Source organism: Onychomys torridus, chromosome 14, assembly GCF_903995425.1.
Source record: "Onychomys torridus chromosome 14, mOncTor1.1, whole genome shotgun sequence".
Taxonomy (NCBI): Eukaryota; Metazoa; Chordata; class Mammalia; order Rodentia; family Cricetidae; genus Onychomys; species Onychomys torridus.
Window position 1 is genome coordinate 82,194,999 of NC_050456.1, and position 15,907 is coordinate 82,210,905.

General features: G+C 46.8%; 1 protein-coding gene across 1 annotated transcript in view; it reads left to right on the forward strand.

Annotated features, from left to right (window-relative positions):
• Ptprn2 (protein tyrosine phosphatase receptor type N2) overlaps positions 1 to 15,471 on the forward strand; it is a 723,577-nt gene extending 708,106 nt beyond the window's left edge. Inside the window, exons 21-24 of the mRNA XM_036205661.1 lie at positions 594 to 683; positions 5,145 to 5,208; positions 7,035 to 7,108; positions 13,939 to 15,471. Of these exons, the coding sequence (XP_036061554.1) occupies positions 594 to 683; positions 5,145 to 5,208; positions 7,035 to 7,108; positions 13,939 to 14,010 (300 nt within the window). The 3' untranslated portion in view covers positions 14,011 to 15,471. The remainder of the gene's footprint in view (positions 1 to 593; positions 684 to 5,144; positions 5,209 to 7,034; positions 7,109 to 13,938) is intronic.
• The last annotated feature ends 436 nt before the right edge of the window (positions 15,472 to 15,907 follow it).

Below are 15,907 nucleotides of genomic sequence, written 5' to 3' on the forward strand. Positions count from 1 at the left end.
GGTCCCTGCTGTCCATGTGCTCTCTCAACATTTCTTCTGAGCTCCTAGTGTGCCAGAGGTGGTGACCAGGCATTGGGGTGACATCACTACTGCCTGGAACCCGTACCTTGGAAGCTGGGAGCCAAACATATTCCAGATCAGACAGCAAAAGGGTACAGGGCGGTCCCCTCACAGCCCTTAGGATAGACAAAGAAAATGCTTATCTACTGGGAAGGGCTGAAACTACTACATCCACATCGACACTACACCTATTGTCCTGTACAAGGAACCATATCCTTGTGAGATGGTGCGTTGCCACCAAACAGCAGGAATTCCTGGCTGTGCCTCGCCTCAGCCAGAGAAGAATGGCCACACTACATTAGCCCCTTCCATACTGCACCACCTAAAAGGATTCCTTTCCAGAGGTCCAAACCCCTTACTCCAAGCAGGGCCATTCCCTTTCAGCTGCGCCTCACCTCAGAACATAGGTTGGTCTGTTATTTAGTCCAAAGTTGTGGTCTCCCTCCCCTACAGTTATCCTAGGAGACTCTGTCCTCAGCCCCATGGGCTCCCAGGTACCCATACCTCACATCAATGTCCTCTTCCTCCACCAGGGAGACATCCTTGTAGGGAGCAATTCGAGGCCCTCCGTGCCTGATGACAGAGTGTCCTCAATTATTGGGCAGTGGCAGCTGACTCCCAGTGTGAGTAAGATTTAGGACCCCTGTCAAGAAAGGGCGGTCCTAGGGAGTCAGAGCGGCTCTGTCCCTGGGCTGCCGTTAGGGTCACCCCATCACTTTGTGATCCTTCCTTGAATCCGCTCCACATCACGGAATCACAGGGGAGAATCCCAAGCAGTCAGGATCTGTGCAGTATAGTCAGAGGCTCCAGACGCAGTTGGAACACTGCTAGGTATTTTACATGGCTCCCGATTCTGCAACAGTTGCTCTCAGAGCTCTAGATTTTATTGTACTTTATTGTAAAGATCTAGAAACATTTCAGTTTCTTCAGACCAGGGGTTTAGAATTTGTTCAAAGGGAAAAAACAGAATGCCCATGTATTCTGCCCAGATATTTTTGGATTTCAAATGAATATAGAGAAAAGTTGTCTCCTTAGAGGCCCAGAAATTTTGCAAAATGGAGACTATAAGTTATCTAGGTCAGAAAGAAAAATTCTTGGGCTTGTATTTTTTGGTAATTCCTCAGTTACAATGGGTCATAAAATGTGTAAAGTGAAACCTGCCCAGCACAGAGGCCAGGAGAGAGGGAAAGGCAGTGTCAGGTGTGAAATGGCTGTGTGCACATGGGCACACATGCAAGCAGGCGTACATACGAAATGCAGGGTGTGAGGTGGACATACACATGAGCATGCAGGCATGTGTGCATGAGGGGAGCATATATGCAATGTGGGCTCATGAGGTGACTGCACATGGGCATGCAAGTACGCAGTGGTGAATATGGAATGTGGAGGCGTAAGTGACACGCATATATGCATGTAGTATGTCGTTGGTGTCAATAAGCAGCCCAGCTGCAAGAAGAATAGACACTCTTAACACATCCACCATATCTCTGGACCTCATGATTTTGAGACAAGCCCTGTGCTGCTGGATGTGAAGGGGATCTGGTTATGTCCTACATCCACTAGCTCCATGATGGAACAGTCTGATTCAGCTCTTCCAACTGAGAGCTTACCGCCAAGAGAACACATCTAGATAGACCGTGTGAGGAGCTCTGCTCACCTCCTGGAATGTAGATGTTTTTCTTCTTTGTGCCTTTTAGTATCATAGCCGTCACTTCATTCCTTTAAAATGTATTTAACATTATACAGACTGAGCAGGGTATATTTAGGAATATATGTGTATTAACATATATATACACATACATGCATGTGATTTTTTTTTAAAGCCATGAAGTTGAAAGAGATCAAGGAGGGGTGTATGGGAAGGTTAGGATGGAGACAGGGAAAGGAAAGCTATTGTAACTATATTGTAATATCAAAAAAATAATGAATTTATTTAGGAAAGTCCATTGTCTCAGTTCCTTCTAAGATTAGCATCAAAATTGGATTTATTTTAGTTTTATTTTATGCATATGAGTTTTGCCTGCATATATGCCTGTGTACCACATGTGTGCAGTGCCATTGGAGTCCAGAACTCCCTGTGTCACACCCCCTAGGATCCAGAATTATAGGAAGTTATTAGAGGTCGTATCGGTTCTAGGAATCGAACCCAGGTCCTCTAGAAGAGCAGCTAGAGCTCCTAACCATTGAGCCTTCTCTCCTGTCCCCAGTGGAAATATTTTATTCCAGCAAAAAGTCCTTTCTCTCCTGGACACTTGATACATGATGTCTTTTTCATTTTGAGGAGAAAAGAATATACTGCATCTTAGCAGTATGCAGAGCCTTGTGGGTAGGAACATGTGCAGGGAACCATCCATGCTTATTGAGTTACCCTGTGAAGCATGCTGCGGGGGCATCTGAGGAATGACTTCAGGAGCCCTCCTCACTCTGGTCACTGGGAATGAGACGAGCTGATGACATTAGCCGAGCCACACAGCTCTGCCTCCAAGAACCAAACCCAAAGAGGATCGAAGCAGATCTTATAAAGACACACCAGGGGCATTTTTGCTCAGTTTGCTTTAACTTCAAATTGATTCTTTCATTGTAAAAAAATAGTTTTAATACTTTAATACTAGTGTTCTTTTAATGCTTATTGTCTGGTGGGTGATATTTTTACCTAAAGCTAAAAAAAAAAAACCAAAACTATGCTGTCTTAAAAGGTACTTAGCTCATATGTAAACTTTTCAACCAATGGCTCCTCTGTGAATTAGGAAAGTAAGAGTGGTTGGTGTTCATAGAGTGATGCCTCAGTGGCACCCCAGTGACCCTTAAGGGACTAACCCATCATGATGGCCTATGCTAGTCATGCTTTCTGGTCTACCAGCAGCAGGCAAGAGGATGGACTTTTCCAGGGTAGAGGAGAAAGGGAAGCCAAGAAGGAAACCCACCTACACATGTGAGTCAAGACAAAGGCCCACCAGAGCCCAGAGCCTGGCCCGCTTCCACTTCTGTTATAAATCCCTGAAGTCAACAGTTTCAATAAAACTCCATCAATTCCAAGAAAGTGACTTCAGTCTATATCTAGTGTCACACAGCCCTATGCCTTTGTACAAAAATTGCCTAGGCCTTCCTGGGAACCCCATTATGTTCCTCATCTGGGGCTAAAGCTCATAGGTCCTCCCCAAGGGCCCCACTGTGTCCCTGTCCATTGCAACTCATATCTCTTTCCATTTGGACTTCATTGTCATGCATTGGAGTTCTCCAAGTGTTCAATGCCTTTGAACTTGAGCACCATAGTCAAAGGTCTGCTCCTCTGCACCATAACATGCCAGCTCCTTCCCAGTGTCACCAAAAGGGTTCTGTTGTTTGTTTTGCAGGAGAAAGTTCCATTATAAACACAAGAGAACGAGAGCTTCCTAGTGGCGGGGATTTAAGCAAATCCCTTTCTATTCAGCAAGGCTTATATGTTGTGCATGAGGGTCCACCACTGCACCACCCACTTTCTCACCCAGCAACTATGCATAGATGTGTACATGCCTGTCACAGTGGAGTCCCACTGGTGCTCAAGAGGCCACGGACAGGAGACTGGGGCTGCTCTGAACTCTTCCTGCCACCTGCCTATCCCTCAACAAAGATTCTGCTTAGAGTCCTACTAAAGTGTGTCTACATACTTCAAATTACTAATTACTCCTAATTCTGGCATTCTAGAATTCATCAGTCATCCACGTCAGACCATTGATCTCACTTAATAAATCCATTACTTGCTAATTGTAGTGCTCTGAACTTTTCCAGCATTCCTTTAATCTCCTCCACTCTTCAGTTTTGGTTGGCTTCAAGCTGAGTAGAGTTCTGAGCCCTCTAGGTACTGTTTGGTGTTTTAAGTGTTTTGTCTAGAGGCGGGCTCATGTGTCTTCCCATCCCCTATATTCAGAACTTGTAGTCCAAAACGACATCCTAGAGTAACAGAAGCATTTCACCAAGGATGGCGTGTCATCAGCAGTGAAGGTCCATAAAGGATAGCCACTTCACCCAGATGACACTTTGCCTGGCTCTGGGAGGTCCCTGCATCCTAGCCAGACTTCTGGAAGGAGATGTTCCTGAAGCATCAGGCAGCATGAGAGGTCTCTATCCTGGTTTGTCATATGACAGCCCCTCAGGACTAGGGCTGCTAGGAGGCGTTTTTTCATTCTGCTAGTTTAAAAGGACAGGTTCAGGGAGGCTGTTTTTAAGCCCATGTGCCAGGTGAATCCTTAATCATACCAAGGAAGGATCAAGAAGCAGATGGTTCATGCTGACCCCAAGTCTCCCAACTTCAAGGATACTGGGCCAGAAGCTGAGGGGTCACTGTGAGAGCTAAGCCATCCCCCTTCACCTGAAGCCAGAGAGAGTACAGTTTGTCAGACTCCATTCTCTGTACTGGTTTCATTGTGAAATGGCAGCCAGCATCTGCTGTGTCCTGTGAGTAACACAGGAGGGCTGGCCCATAGACCCATGCTCACCCCCATCACAGACAAGTAGGAAGACGAGGGAAGAAGGTCAGTGACCTTGAATTGGAACCCATGTACCGTCTTCATGACATGACACAGAACAGTGTCTGTGGTTCCATGTCTTCCTTTGTTTCAGAAAGGTACCTCAAAAGACATATTTTTTGTAGTCATGACCATTCTAATGAGATGTGTTCACCAGAGCTGGTGATCTTTCTGTGGCAGCCTAGGTCATAGCCTGCTACATAGGAACACCACTGGCAGCTCAGGTGCCAGGACAGCTGCACATGCACAGGGTAGAATAGAACTTGGTGGCTGAGGCACGTGGACAAGCTAATAACTTGTGGCAGAAAATGCTGTTTTCCCAGTTGTGACTCTCCAAAGTCCTCCCCATCCTGTACTCAGCAGGGTCCAGGCCCCATAATGCAGCCAACCACTCTGACCTTGGACAGGCTGCTGCCTCTGACCAGTTTCCCTGCCTCTTCCATGGGGAGGGAGACAGTTCTTGACCTACTTTGCCATATTCTGCTAACAATGTGATCACTTATGGGCTAGATCTATGTGGGGTCTGCTAGTGGTTCCTGACCTTCTGTGAGGCTGTACCTGCTCCTCCGACTCCCACAGCATTCTGGGTTACTCATACCAGTGGACACTTCCTTCCCCATTCGAACCTGCAACAAGCTCTCAGGTAGGCTGCTGCCTGCCTCAACAGCTGCCTACCACAGCAGGCATCTTAAAGTTTTCTGTCCATGACTCCTTTATACCTGAGGAATTTTTACATCATCATAGGCATATAGACATATGAGAAAGGTATACAAATCAAACATTTTTTTCTGGAAATAAATCATAAAGAAATGTATTTTAAAATAGTTCATTGGTAAATGTATAATTTATCATTTGTTAAAGACTAAGGCAAATTTGCATGCTAGTGTTTGTTTTGCATAAATAAATAACTCTTGGCTGAATATTTGATACTGCATGGCATGGAGTTTCTTCAGTGTTTCCAGAGTGGGTCAATATTTTGATTTTATAATTGTCAAGGCCAAATACATGGCTTCTCATAAATACGTAGTAGAAAAGAGCAGAAGTATGTTTAAAATCACATCAGGAATCACCAGAAATGCTATCCTAATTCCAAGCCAAAATTCCTTTAACAGTTTTATTTGAAAGTCAAGTCAGCAACTCAACTAGCCTTTTTTTAAAAAATTTAAACATTCTATCAGAGTTCAGTCCAAAGATATACTAATTTGATGCCTCCATGCTAAGGAATAACAGTAGGGAAATATTTTTAAAATCTTTGTTTTTCATCATTAACCCACTATTAAGTAAGCGCAGAAAACTTTGCATGTAGAGTGAAAACATGGTAATTCATGACACACAACTGTCTCCAGTATGAGCCAAGACGATGTTCTCTGTTGTGTGGCATGACATGTGCAGCGCACACACATGTTGTATGTTCAGAATCTAGTGAACACACACAGTATAGCTGAGGCAACCACAGTCGGAAATGCCTCCAATACTTCAGGCATTTAATTTTGAATTAATTTTTGGTTGTTGCACATTCTGAAACCTTTCATCATTGCCAATTTTTTCTCAAGCCACAATGGTTTACATGAACCCACATGGGGCCCATGGTTTGAGAAGCTGGCTACTAGAGGGTGGAAAAATGACTGAGCAGTCCACAGCACCCATGCCAACACCCACACAGGGACTCACCCATCTATATAATCTAGTTCCAAAAGACCCAGTGCTCTGCCAGCACTCATGAGCACCAGGCACACACACAGTACACACACATACATGTAGGCCAAGTGCTCACATACATATAAACCTGTTTTTAAAAAGAGAAGAAGCTCGGTAATAAAGGACAGCCAAATAGAAAGACAAGAGTATGTGTTAAATTAACAAGATTGTACTCACACCTCACAGCCTGTTTAAGGGCGCTGTCATCACCTAGATGGGTGCTGGCTAGAGAAGATGGGATTCTCCATGGAACCACCTACTATGAAGGCAGCACGGTTGCATTCTTGTCTTCAGATCTAGGGCCCTCATTTTAAGGAGGCAAGGAATTGTACATTGAAAAGCCAGTATTCAGCCATGAAAGATCAGTCTAACCTTTCATATTTTAAAGAGAGACTAATCCTAGTGTGTTCTTTCTTATGATTTAGTGTATCCTTCACACACACACATACACACACACACACACACACACACACACACACACACACACACACACACACCGATAAAGCTCTAGCTGCTAGTGAGTACCTATGCAAGCATCTTATAACAGTTTTTCAGTCCAGCATTCTTGAATTAATGCTAATGAAAGCTGCCCTGGCCTTATTTTTCTAGATGAACACTGGAATTGCTGCTGCCTGCCAAGCTGCTGAAGGATGAGTGTAATAATTTTCAATTGGCCTCTTTGCCCAAAGGGAGCCAGATAGCAGGAGATTGGCAGATGCAGTGTGGATTATCTTGTGCACTGAGCTCAGCCCAATTTGTGATTTGTTGCAGGTGCTAAAGAGATTGATATCGCAGCGACCCTGGAGCACTTGAGGGACCAGAGACCAGGCATGGTCCAGACAAAGGTACTGTCAATCAATCCTCCGGGACTTTAAATGCATTAAAGGTGCCTCTCTGCGTGATTTTCCTGAGAGCAGAGAAGGGATGAAGCTGGACTTACATAAGCCATACACAATGGTTCTGGTCTGGGTGGGCATCGTCCAAGTCAGTCCCCAGCAGGCAGAGGCACAGGCACAGGGGGCTGTTCCCAAGAGGTTCCTTGCTATTCCAGGAGCCACTCAAGTGCTTTCAATATCTAAGATTCAGTTAGACCCAACTAGTTGAAACACCATCTATCACTCTCTACCAGATTTAGCAGAGGGGGGAGAACATGTCAGAAGGTGTATGGACTAAGGGTAGAACTCAGGGCTTCACACATGCTAGACAGGCATCCCACCACTGAGCTGTACCTCTGGTCAAGAACTACATATTCATAAAAGTGGCCAATCCCAGAACCTACCCAGAGGAGCACCTCCAAACACTCTGCCTGCCTTCATCCCCAGGATCCTCAGCCACCATCGTGCTATGCAGCCATCACCAGGATTGAGGGCACCAGACCAATTAGGTCTGAAAAATAACACAGATTTATCACAGCATGACTAAAAACAAAAGCTTTGTTCTCAAGCTCACAGAACTAGCTGTGTGCAACGTCTCATTCTCTTGACATTCCAAAATTGCCTGCCCCCAATGGCAAAGCCCTCACCAATTGTCCCAAAGATGGATATATATCCTAGGATACAGCTCCTCTTCATTGTTGGTGCATTCCTGACCCCAGAGGCTACTGACATCCAAATACATGTGAAGTTGCTCTTATGAAATTACCTCGGCAACTCGAGTATCTCAAGTTATAAGAACTCTTACTTGTAGGGGGTGGGGGTTGGAGAGATGGCTCAGGTGTTAAAAGCACTGGATGCTCTTCCAGAGGGCCCAGGTTCAATTCCCAGTACCTATGTGGCAGCTCAGAATTATCTGAAACTCCAGCAAAATACCAATGTACATAAAATAATTCAAACTCTTACTTGGGCTGGGAGAGCAATGCTCCAGGGCCCAGTGCTTACCTACCAGGGTTTTCTTGAGCTCCATCCTTAGCACTGGAGGAAAAATTCTTTCTGTGTATGGGCACCCCTGTGAGGTCAGGCTGGCCTTACTCTGGGCTAGGCCTTACTCCCTGGTGCTACAACCTGGGGGTTCCTAGCTCATGATACAGATCTACTGAATCCCTCTGTTACACATGGTAACTATTAAGTCCCCACTTTCTGCTCAGGTACTGAGAAGTCGGGCACCATAGTCTCTGCAGGAGAAGTGCTGAGCCTGACAACATTGGATTGAGTAGGTTTTGACTGATGGATTATTTTTTAAAATCCCTCCCTGAGTTGTCTGGCTGGGTCTCATTGCCAGTGTTAACTGGAGCACTGAGGAGAAATCAACCTGACCCTCTTACAAGGCCACAGAGGGGTTGTAAGCAGGAGAGCAAGGTCCCTTAAGGGGCCTCGCCTGCCAGGTCCTTCCTCCCTGGATGTGGACTCTGTGCTGGGCAGGCTCTCTGCTGCCTGGCTTTATTATTTTCCTCTGTGAGGCAGGATATTATTGTGAATGAACTTTGTAAACTACAGTTTGTCTTTTCCTGGGCATTTATCTAAAAGTCTGAACTTAGTTTAGACTTGTAAAAACAATGGGGCTGGGGAAACAGCTCAGAGGTTAAGAGCACTTTCCGCTCTTACAGGGTACCTAGGTTTGATTCCCAAAACCCATGTCAGGCGGCTTACTACAGCCTGTAACTCCAGATCAATGGGCTCCAACTCCCTCTTCTGGCTTTTGTGGACACCCACACATATGTGTGCATATACATTCACACAGACATATAGGCATAACCAACTGAATCTTTTTTAAAGCAATTACAAAAATAATGCAGATAACCTCCAGACACCCCCCCCCCAGTTCCCACCAATATTAACACCTCGAATGTAACCACAACACAGTAGTTAAAACCAGGGGTCACCATTAGACCACAGACTGAGCATCCCATACCCACACATGTACCTGCCCATAACCTCTTGTAGAAACAGTCATTCCAGAATTGCCAGGCCTGGAACATCCCCTCCCTTCATCTCCTTTGGTCTATGATAGGCTAGTGATCCATAAACTACTTGTTGGCCAAGTTCCTCAGATGTCCCTTGGTGATGAGGCAGGGCCATTGGGAGGTAGATTTCTTCCCCAGAGCACACAGCCCCAGTTATCTACCACTATTAAAGTGTGTCTGCAGGTCTCCCCACTGCAGAGCATTTCCCCTCCATAGTTGCTCAGGGTCCTGTGGGAGAGCCCTCAGTGTCCTGGGGCCATGTGTATGCCTATCACTCTCTGGAGATGTAAGGCTACCTGGACAGATCTGTCACAGAACAGTGGCTCTTAATGACAGGTGACTCACAGGCTTTGTGCCCTTGGAAAGGAGGGGCACCTAGCTGTGAGAGGCCATTTGGGGTACCACCTTGGAGCAGGCAGCTCAGAACAAGGCAGAGGCTGGTAATGGTAGGAAAGTCAGGGACACTTTGACCCAGGAATACAAAGTGAATCCTGCCTCTGGAGCCACATTCTGCTTCAGAGAGTCTACGGGAAATACGATCCAGTCCCTTCCATCTGTGCCACTGTGAACCTTACAGATCTCTTTCCATACCAAACAGCTCAGAGTGCCCAGAACGTCAGCTGGTTTTATGAGGGATCTGCACTAATCCCAAGGGAAAGTATGTACCAGAAGTAGAGGAAATGCCCAACTCATCACAGGAAGAAAGCCATCTAGTTCTCAGATATCAGAATCTTGCTGCCAAAGCCTACCTCATGAAGTCCAAGTCAGGTCCCTGCCCCAGCCCAAGCCTCAGTGCTTTGTGGCAATGGAGATTATTATACTGATTATTATATTATTAATAATTATACTGATTATTACTGTGTAGTGTGTATTCACTTCCACCCAGTGTTGACACATATAACTCTAAAGCCCACATGCTCCAGCCCTGCAGCCGGCTCACAGGCTGACACAGGCTCAGGGACCACATCTACCCATGCAGCCTGCTCTCTGGTGGATGGTGACAGGATTCATCCCCTCCCTCAGGCTGGATGTTAAGAGATGGAAACCTGCTCCTGTGTCCATGGCAACACAGACGTCACCATCCTTCCACATTTATGGCACTTCCTCAGATTCACTTTATGATGCCAAGCTCCTCTGGGAACTCTAGTTTCACAAAAACAGAAAACTTACTGGGGCCAGACGGTGCTGTGCAGTCTAACACTCCTCACATGAGCTGAAAGCAGGTCATGGGCACTCAGTTCACAGGAAGGTCCTTGACTGCACCCAACATTTGGACCTGAGGAAAGGTAAGGACCACTGATTGGTGCTGACCATGAGCCTGGATGGGCTGAGACCCCTGACAGCACATTCTCATTGTTAAAGCAAGTCGAAGGGTAACAGCTTTTCTCCTTGGAACCTAGGCCAGTCACACGCACAGAAAACAGCTAACAGATGCCTGCCCGAGCACCATGGACAGAGAAGAGACACCCAGACACACAGAGGCTTGGCCACCTCTGAGGATTTAGCCAGAATTAAGACAAGAGTTCCAATAAGGTGCCCCTCTGACCGTGAATTCACATCTAGGGCAGCTACTCCTGATTCTGCCAGGTGCCAGAGGCGCTGACCTTGAAGAAGGGAGGCAAGGTGTCAGGAAGAACTGCACACATCACATCCAGGCGGGGCTCAGGCTACTCCTTACCTCAGCTGTGTCCCTTCCCCAGGGTGGGGTGAGTTGCCATAGTAACTAAAGGCTTTAACCCTTTCATTGCTGTGAGTTTGTTTGAATTTGTTTTTTGTTATTCGTGTAGGTTGTGTGGAGGAAAGGTTTCCCTGGTGTTCCTGTCCACTCAAGTACCTCCCTCATGTTCACCTCATTCTTGTCCTTTTCCTTCCACAGCCTTAATCACTTCCTTTTCATTTTACATCCTTTTTTCCCCTCCCACTATGAACAAAAGCATGTAATACTTCTTTCTGTGAGACTGGCTCATTTCATTTAATAAGTGGTCTCATGATTTCCCTATGTAGCCCAGGCTGTCCTTGAATTCATGATCATCCTCCTGCCTCAGTCTCCTAAGCCCCTCGCCTGTGATATTTCCTCTTCTAGAACAGTGACTAGCCTATCCTACAACACAGAAGTAATCATGCTGTGCTCGCCAAGATGGGCACACCTGAGGGTGTGCATGACAGTGTGCAAGTAAGGAGTACACGGTGAACTTCCCACTCGACATGTGTGTGAGAATGAGGTTTGCATGTGGATACATGGAGATGCATGAGTGAGTGTGTGTGAATTAGTAAGGTATGCATGAGTGAGTGTGAGGGTGAATGAGTCTGGTGGGGTGTGAGTCGGGCATGTGAGTGTATGGGTTGTGAAATGTGTGTGGGAAAAGTGAGTGAGTGTGAGTGTGCGTGGGTGTGAATATATGTGAATATGGTGTTAACGTGTCTTGAAGGGTATAAGATATGGATGTGATGTGAGTGTATGAATGTGTGTGTATGTATGCGAGGACATGGTGCTCAATGCCCACTCACCCTCAGCATCTCATTCCTGCATTCTAAGATCATTCCCTTTTGTCTTCTGCTCCACAAGTCCACCCTTTCGACAACCTGTCCACCTTCTCATCAGCCATACCAGATGGAGATCCCAGGTCTCTAGAAAAGGGACACTGGCCTCAGATGTGTTCTGCCTTTCCTGATAGGCTAAGCTTGGACCAAGTGATGAAGATTCAGTCAGGGGGTTCTGGGTCATACCCAGAAGTGACCCAATCCACTATCTCATGTCCCCATCTCCCTGTGTCTGTCTGTCTGCCCTTTTTATCTCTCTCCCTCATTCCCTTCTCTCTTTCTTTCTCCTCCCCTTTTCAGAATCTCTGTTCTTTCTTCTCCATCTCTGTCTCTCCTTATTATTCTGTCTGTCTTTCTTGCTATGATTCTATTTCTCTGTCTGTCTGACTCAGTCCCCACCCCACCCATTCATACACATGATGGCCATCCCACCTCTCCTGGTTCTGTCCTCCAAGCTACAGGCTAGTCTATCATCATCAAGAGGGGCATCAGTGACACAGAGAGACACTGGGTCTTAGGTCCCCTTTCAGCACCTCCTAGGGAAGCGCCTCCTGTCAGGTGTGAAGACCTCAGGGTTGTAGGTACTGACATCACACTTCACTGAAGCTCTCCTTAGAATGAGGAACCACAGTTTTCATAGCAACCACCCAAGCAGAAGGATTCAAATGTAAGCATAGTTACAACTGAATAACCATCCACAAAGTCTCCAGACCACCACAGCCTAGGAAATACATGGTATTCAAGGGGTGGCCACCCCTTGAGAGTAGACTCTCCTTCCTGACCAGCTCAACTGGCCCACACAAGTGTCCTTCCATGTCACAGCCTGGCCTGGTGAGAGGTATTTCTCCCTACCCAGCAGCGACATACAACAACCAACACCTGCTCTAACCTGAGCTTCTCCAGGTGTGGGGCCAGACTGGAAGAGACCAGAGGATCTGCTTTCTATAAACAGAATTTTAGCTGCTTTAAAAACTACTCCTTTGCTCAGAAGAACCCAGTGTTCTTTCTAATGCCCTTCTGCTGCGTGTCCAGCCAGCACCAGGAGACATGTGGTCCTTCCTGCCCTGGCAACTCCAGTCACCATCATGTGCTTTATTCTGTAGATGCAGCTTCCACTGGCTTTTAAATGTTTGCTGAATATAGATTCCTATTGCAAATGTACTACTTCTTTTCTGGACCCCAACCCCTGGGGCCAGGTGATGCCACTCCAATTGTGGGCACAGCCAAGGGTGGTGGGTACATATCAGTGAGTCCAGTGTTTGGGAGACAAGACTCAAGAAGATCTTAATTTCAAGATTGGCCTGAAATAGAGTCAGTTACAGGTCAACTGGGCTACAAAGTGAACTCCCATCTATGTGTGGTAACACCATAGTAGAGCAGGGGCTGGCACCAGACATAGCCACAGGCCACTAAAGGTCCAAATGTGTAATATTGTGGTGAGGCAGGGGCTGGTGCCAGATGCACACTAGTGCTGGCACTGCAATAAGTTTGTAAGCATATACAGGGCTGTTCACAATCTGTGACTGTTACCTAGGGAACAGCATGCACAAATTATGTCTGTGACTCTGCAATGTGATCAGCCAGTGCCTAATGCCACCAGGGCTTTGAGCCACAGAGTCTGCAAGTGCTTTGTAGAAGCTGAGAAAGGAGAAGATGGCCACCCACCTCCATCTGAACTTGAAAGGAGACAGGCTTGTTCTCGTTCTCTCTCTCTCTCTCTCTCTCTGTCTCTCTCTCTGTCTCTCTCTCTGCCATTGTCCTTAGCAGAGAAAATAGGGGCCATGTCCCTTTCCATTTGCTAGTGGGTGTGGGATTCGCTATCCTAAGAGGTCCATAGATGGCAGGAGGGACCTGATAGAGGTTAAGTTGGAGATGACCTGTTTATTTCAGAAGCAGTAGTTGCATCCCACTTCAGCATCACTGTGGTGGTGGATGCAATAACAGTCATGCATCTGCATCCACCCCCACCCCATCTACTGAGGCACTTGGATATGGTGACAAATTGCAAAGACAGGTGACTCCTGTCCCCATTATGGCTATGGAAGTGCCTTCCAGCAGTGGGAGCAAGGCTTTGCAATTCCCAAATCCAAGGGTCACAACCTAGGTCAGCAACCCAGCAAGGAAAGAACCCTCCTTCTGACCACTCCATTTCCTAAACAGTTTCTTCCAGGTTCCACTGGGGTGGGAAGAGAATGTCTGTCACTCACCACCCCTTCTCACTTGTCTGTTCCTTAGGAGCAGTTTGAGTTTGTGCTGACAGCTGTGGCCGAGGAGGTGAATGCCATTCTGAAGGCCCTTCCCCAGTAGGCATGGAAGCTGGAGCTGGCGGGACCCCACCACGAGTTCTAGGACCACAACCGGATGTCGTTTCTGCAGCTTCTGGGTAGTAACAGGGTCCTTCAGGCTCCATCATCAGTGCAGGTGGCTAGTTAGGTGTACTTTTGTTTAACTTAATAGCAGATGTGTGGAAACACCCAGTTAAGAGGGAAGGAAAGACTCAGCTCATTTGTATCAAGGTCTTGACAAAAATCTTTTCCCTAAAGCATACTTTCACATTGTTGTATCAATGACACAGTAATTAGAAATCCACGTGGCCTCCGTGGGAGTGTGCTTACATCTGTAAGTGGCTGGAGAAGGGGTGGATGGGCCAGCACAGACAACAAGACACCTATTAGGAACCATCATGTGTAGAAACACATTTGACATTTGCCTGTAAGACAATCTCACCATCAGGAGAAATCTCTGGGAAAGAGATCAGTGTCCTGCATCCCTGGAGCATATGACAAGGGTATTATCATATCATTCTACCCATTCCTCCTGATGCACCCCCAGCACAGTGATTGATCATGTCTACCCCATGTGGATCCTAAGGGCAGACACCTTATCCCTCCTGGAGTATGGCCACTGTATCTGCTCCAAAAGCAGGGACCCAGATGATAGCTCACCCTTGCACCCTTGCAAAGTTATAGAAGATCCCAGCCCTGAAATGCATTTTTAATATTAAGATTCTTGTTTCTGCATTATAAGAACAGGCGCCCATGGTACGCTTTCCTCAAAGTGACAAAACCAGATTTAGTATGGTATTTAGCAAGCTCCAAGGGTCCCAAGGAGTAAATGCTCCCCATCCTGCCTCATCCAGGAAGTACCCCAATGTAACTGGCATCAGAAAATGTCTTTGATGCCCCTACTCCTTGAAAGAAGGCTGGGAAGCCCCTTTGGCTCTGCTTCCTCTCACCTCCCAGATGACTTAATGAAATGCGTGCTCACTGGATGATCCAAATTACCAAAGCATTTGGGCACTGTACTTACCATCTCCCCACACAAAGGAAAGAAGTCACTTCAGGAAGGGCAAGTTCCCAGAGTGCAAGGCACTAGTTCCCAGAGAGGTAGAGTGCATTGCTCTGAGCTCCAGTTTGTAGGGCTGAGTCTGAAAAGCACCCATCTCCTGTGTCCCCATTGCTTCATCCCCCTCAGCCTTGACATTTCAAGATTTCAAGTTGCAGTGTGGCGAGGGAAGTGGGCTGCCAAGCAGGACACGATGCCACAGTGCTGTCATGTCTCTAGTTGTGTTGTATCCCTGCCTAGCATCTCCGACACGTCTCTCCCAAGTCATTTCCCCCTATCTGGAATTTAAATAATAATTAATAGAAATGAATTTATCTGAATATAGGAAGCATATACCTAATTGTAACTTCTTATGTTTAAAGGAAATCCTCAGCGTGATATACAGATATATTTAATTGTGTCATATTAAACCTTCTGATTTCATATTGGATGGTCTTTATTTGGGAAAGCGAGAGCAGTTTTGTCCTATGGGCACCTTTCATTTCCTGAAGAGCAGCTGTGTGATATCCATAGCCAGAGGTCTGGGCCACCACTTGGGGCGTGTTGGTGTCTAAGGGCCATGCTGCCATGGGGGTCCTGCCAATCTGAGTGACCTGCATGGCCACCTGGGACCATGGTGACATCCAGGCCCAGGCTGCTGCCTAGGAACATTCATGGGTCCGTGGTCCTGCAGCAGCCAGGGTCTGAGTTGATGACCATGGCTCCTGTTACCATCAGGGGCTGTGCAGATGACCTGGGTCTGATCATCCACCTAAGACCATGTCCATGTCTGAGGACCATGTGGCTGCTGGGGCCATACTGATCTGGGTGGCCAGTGCTGCCACTGGGGGCCATGAAGACATACAGGCCCGGGCTGCTG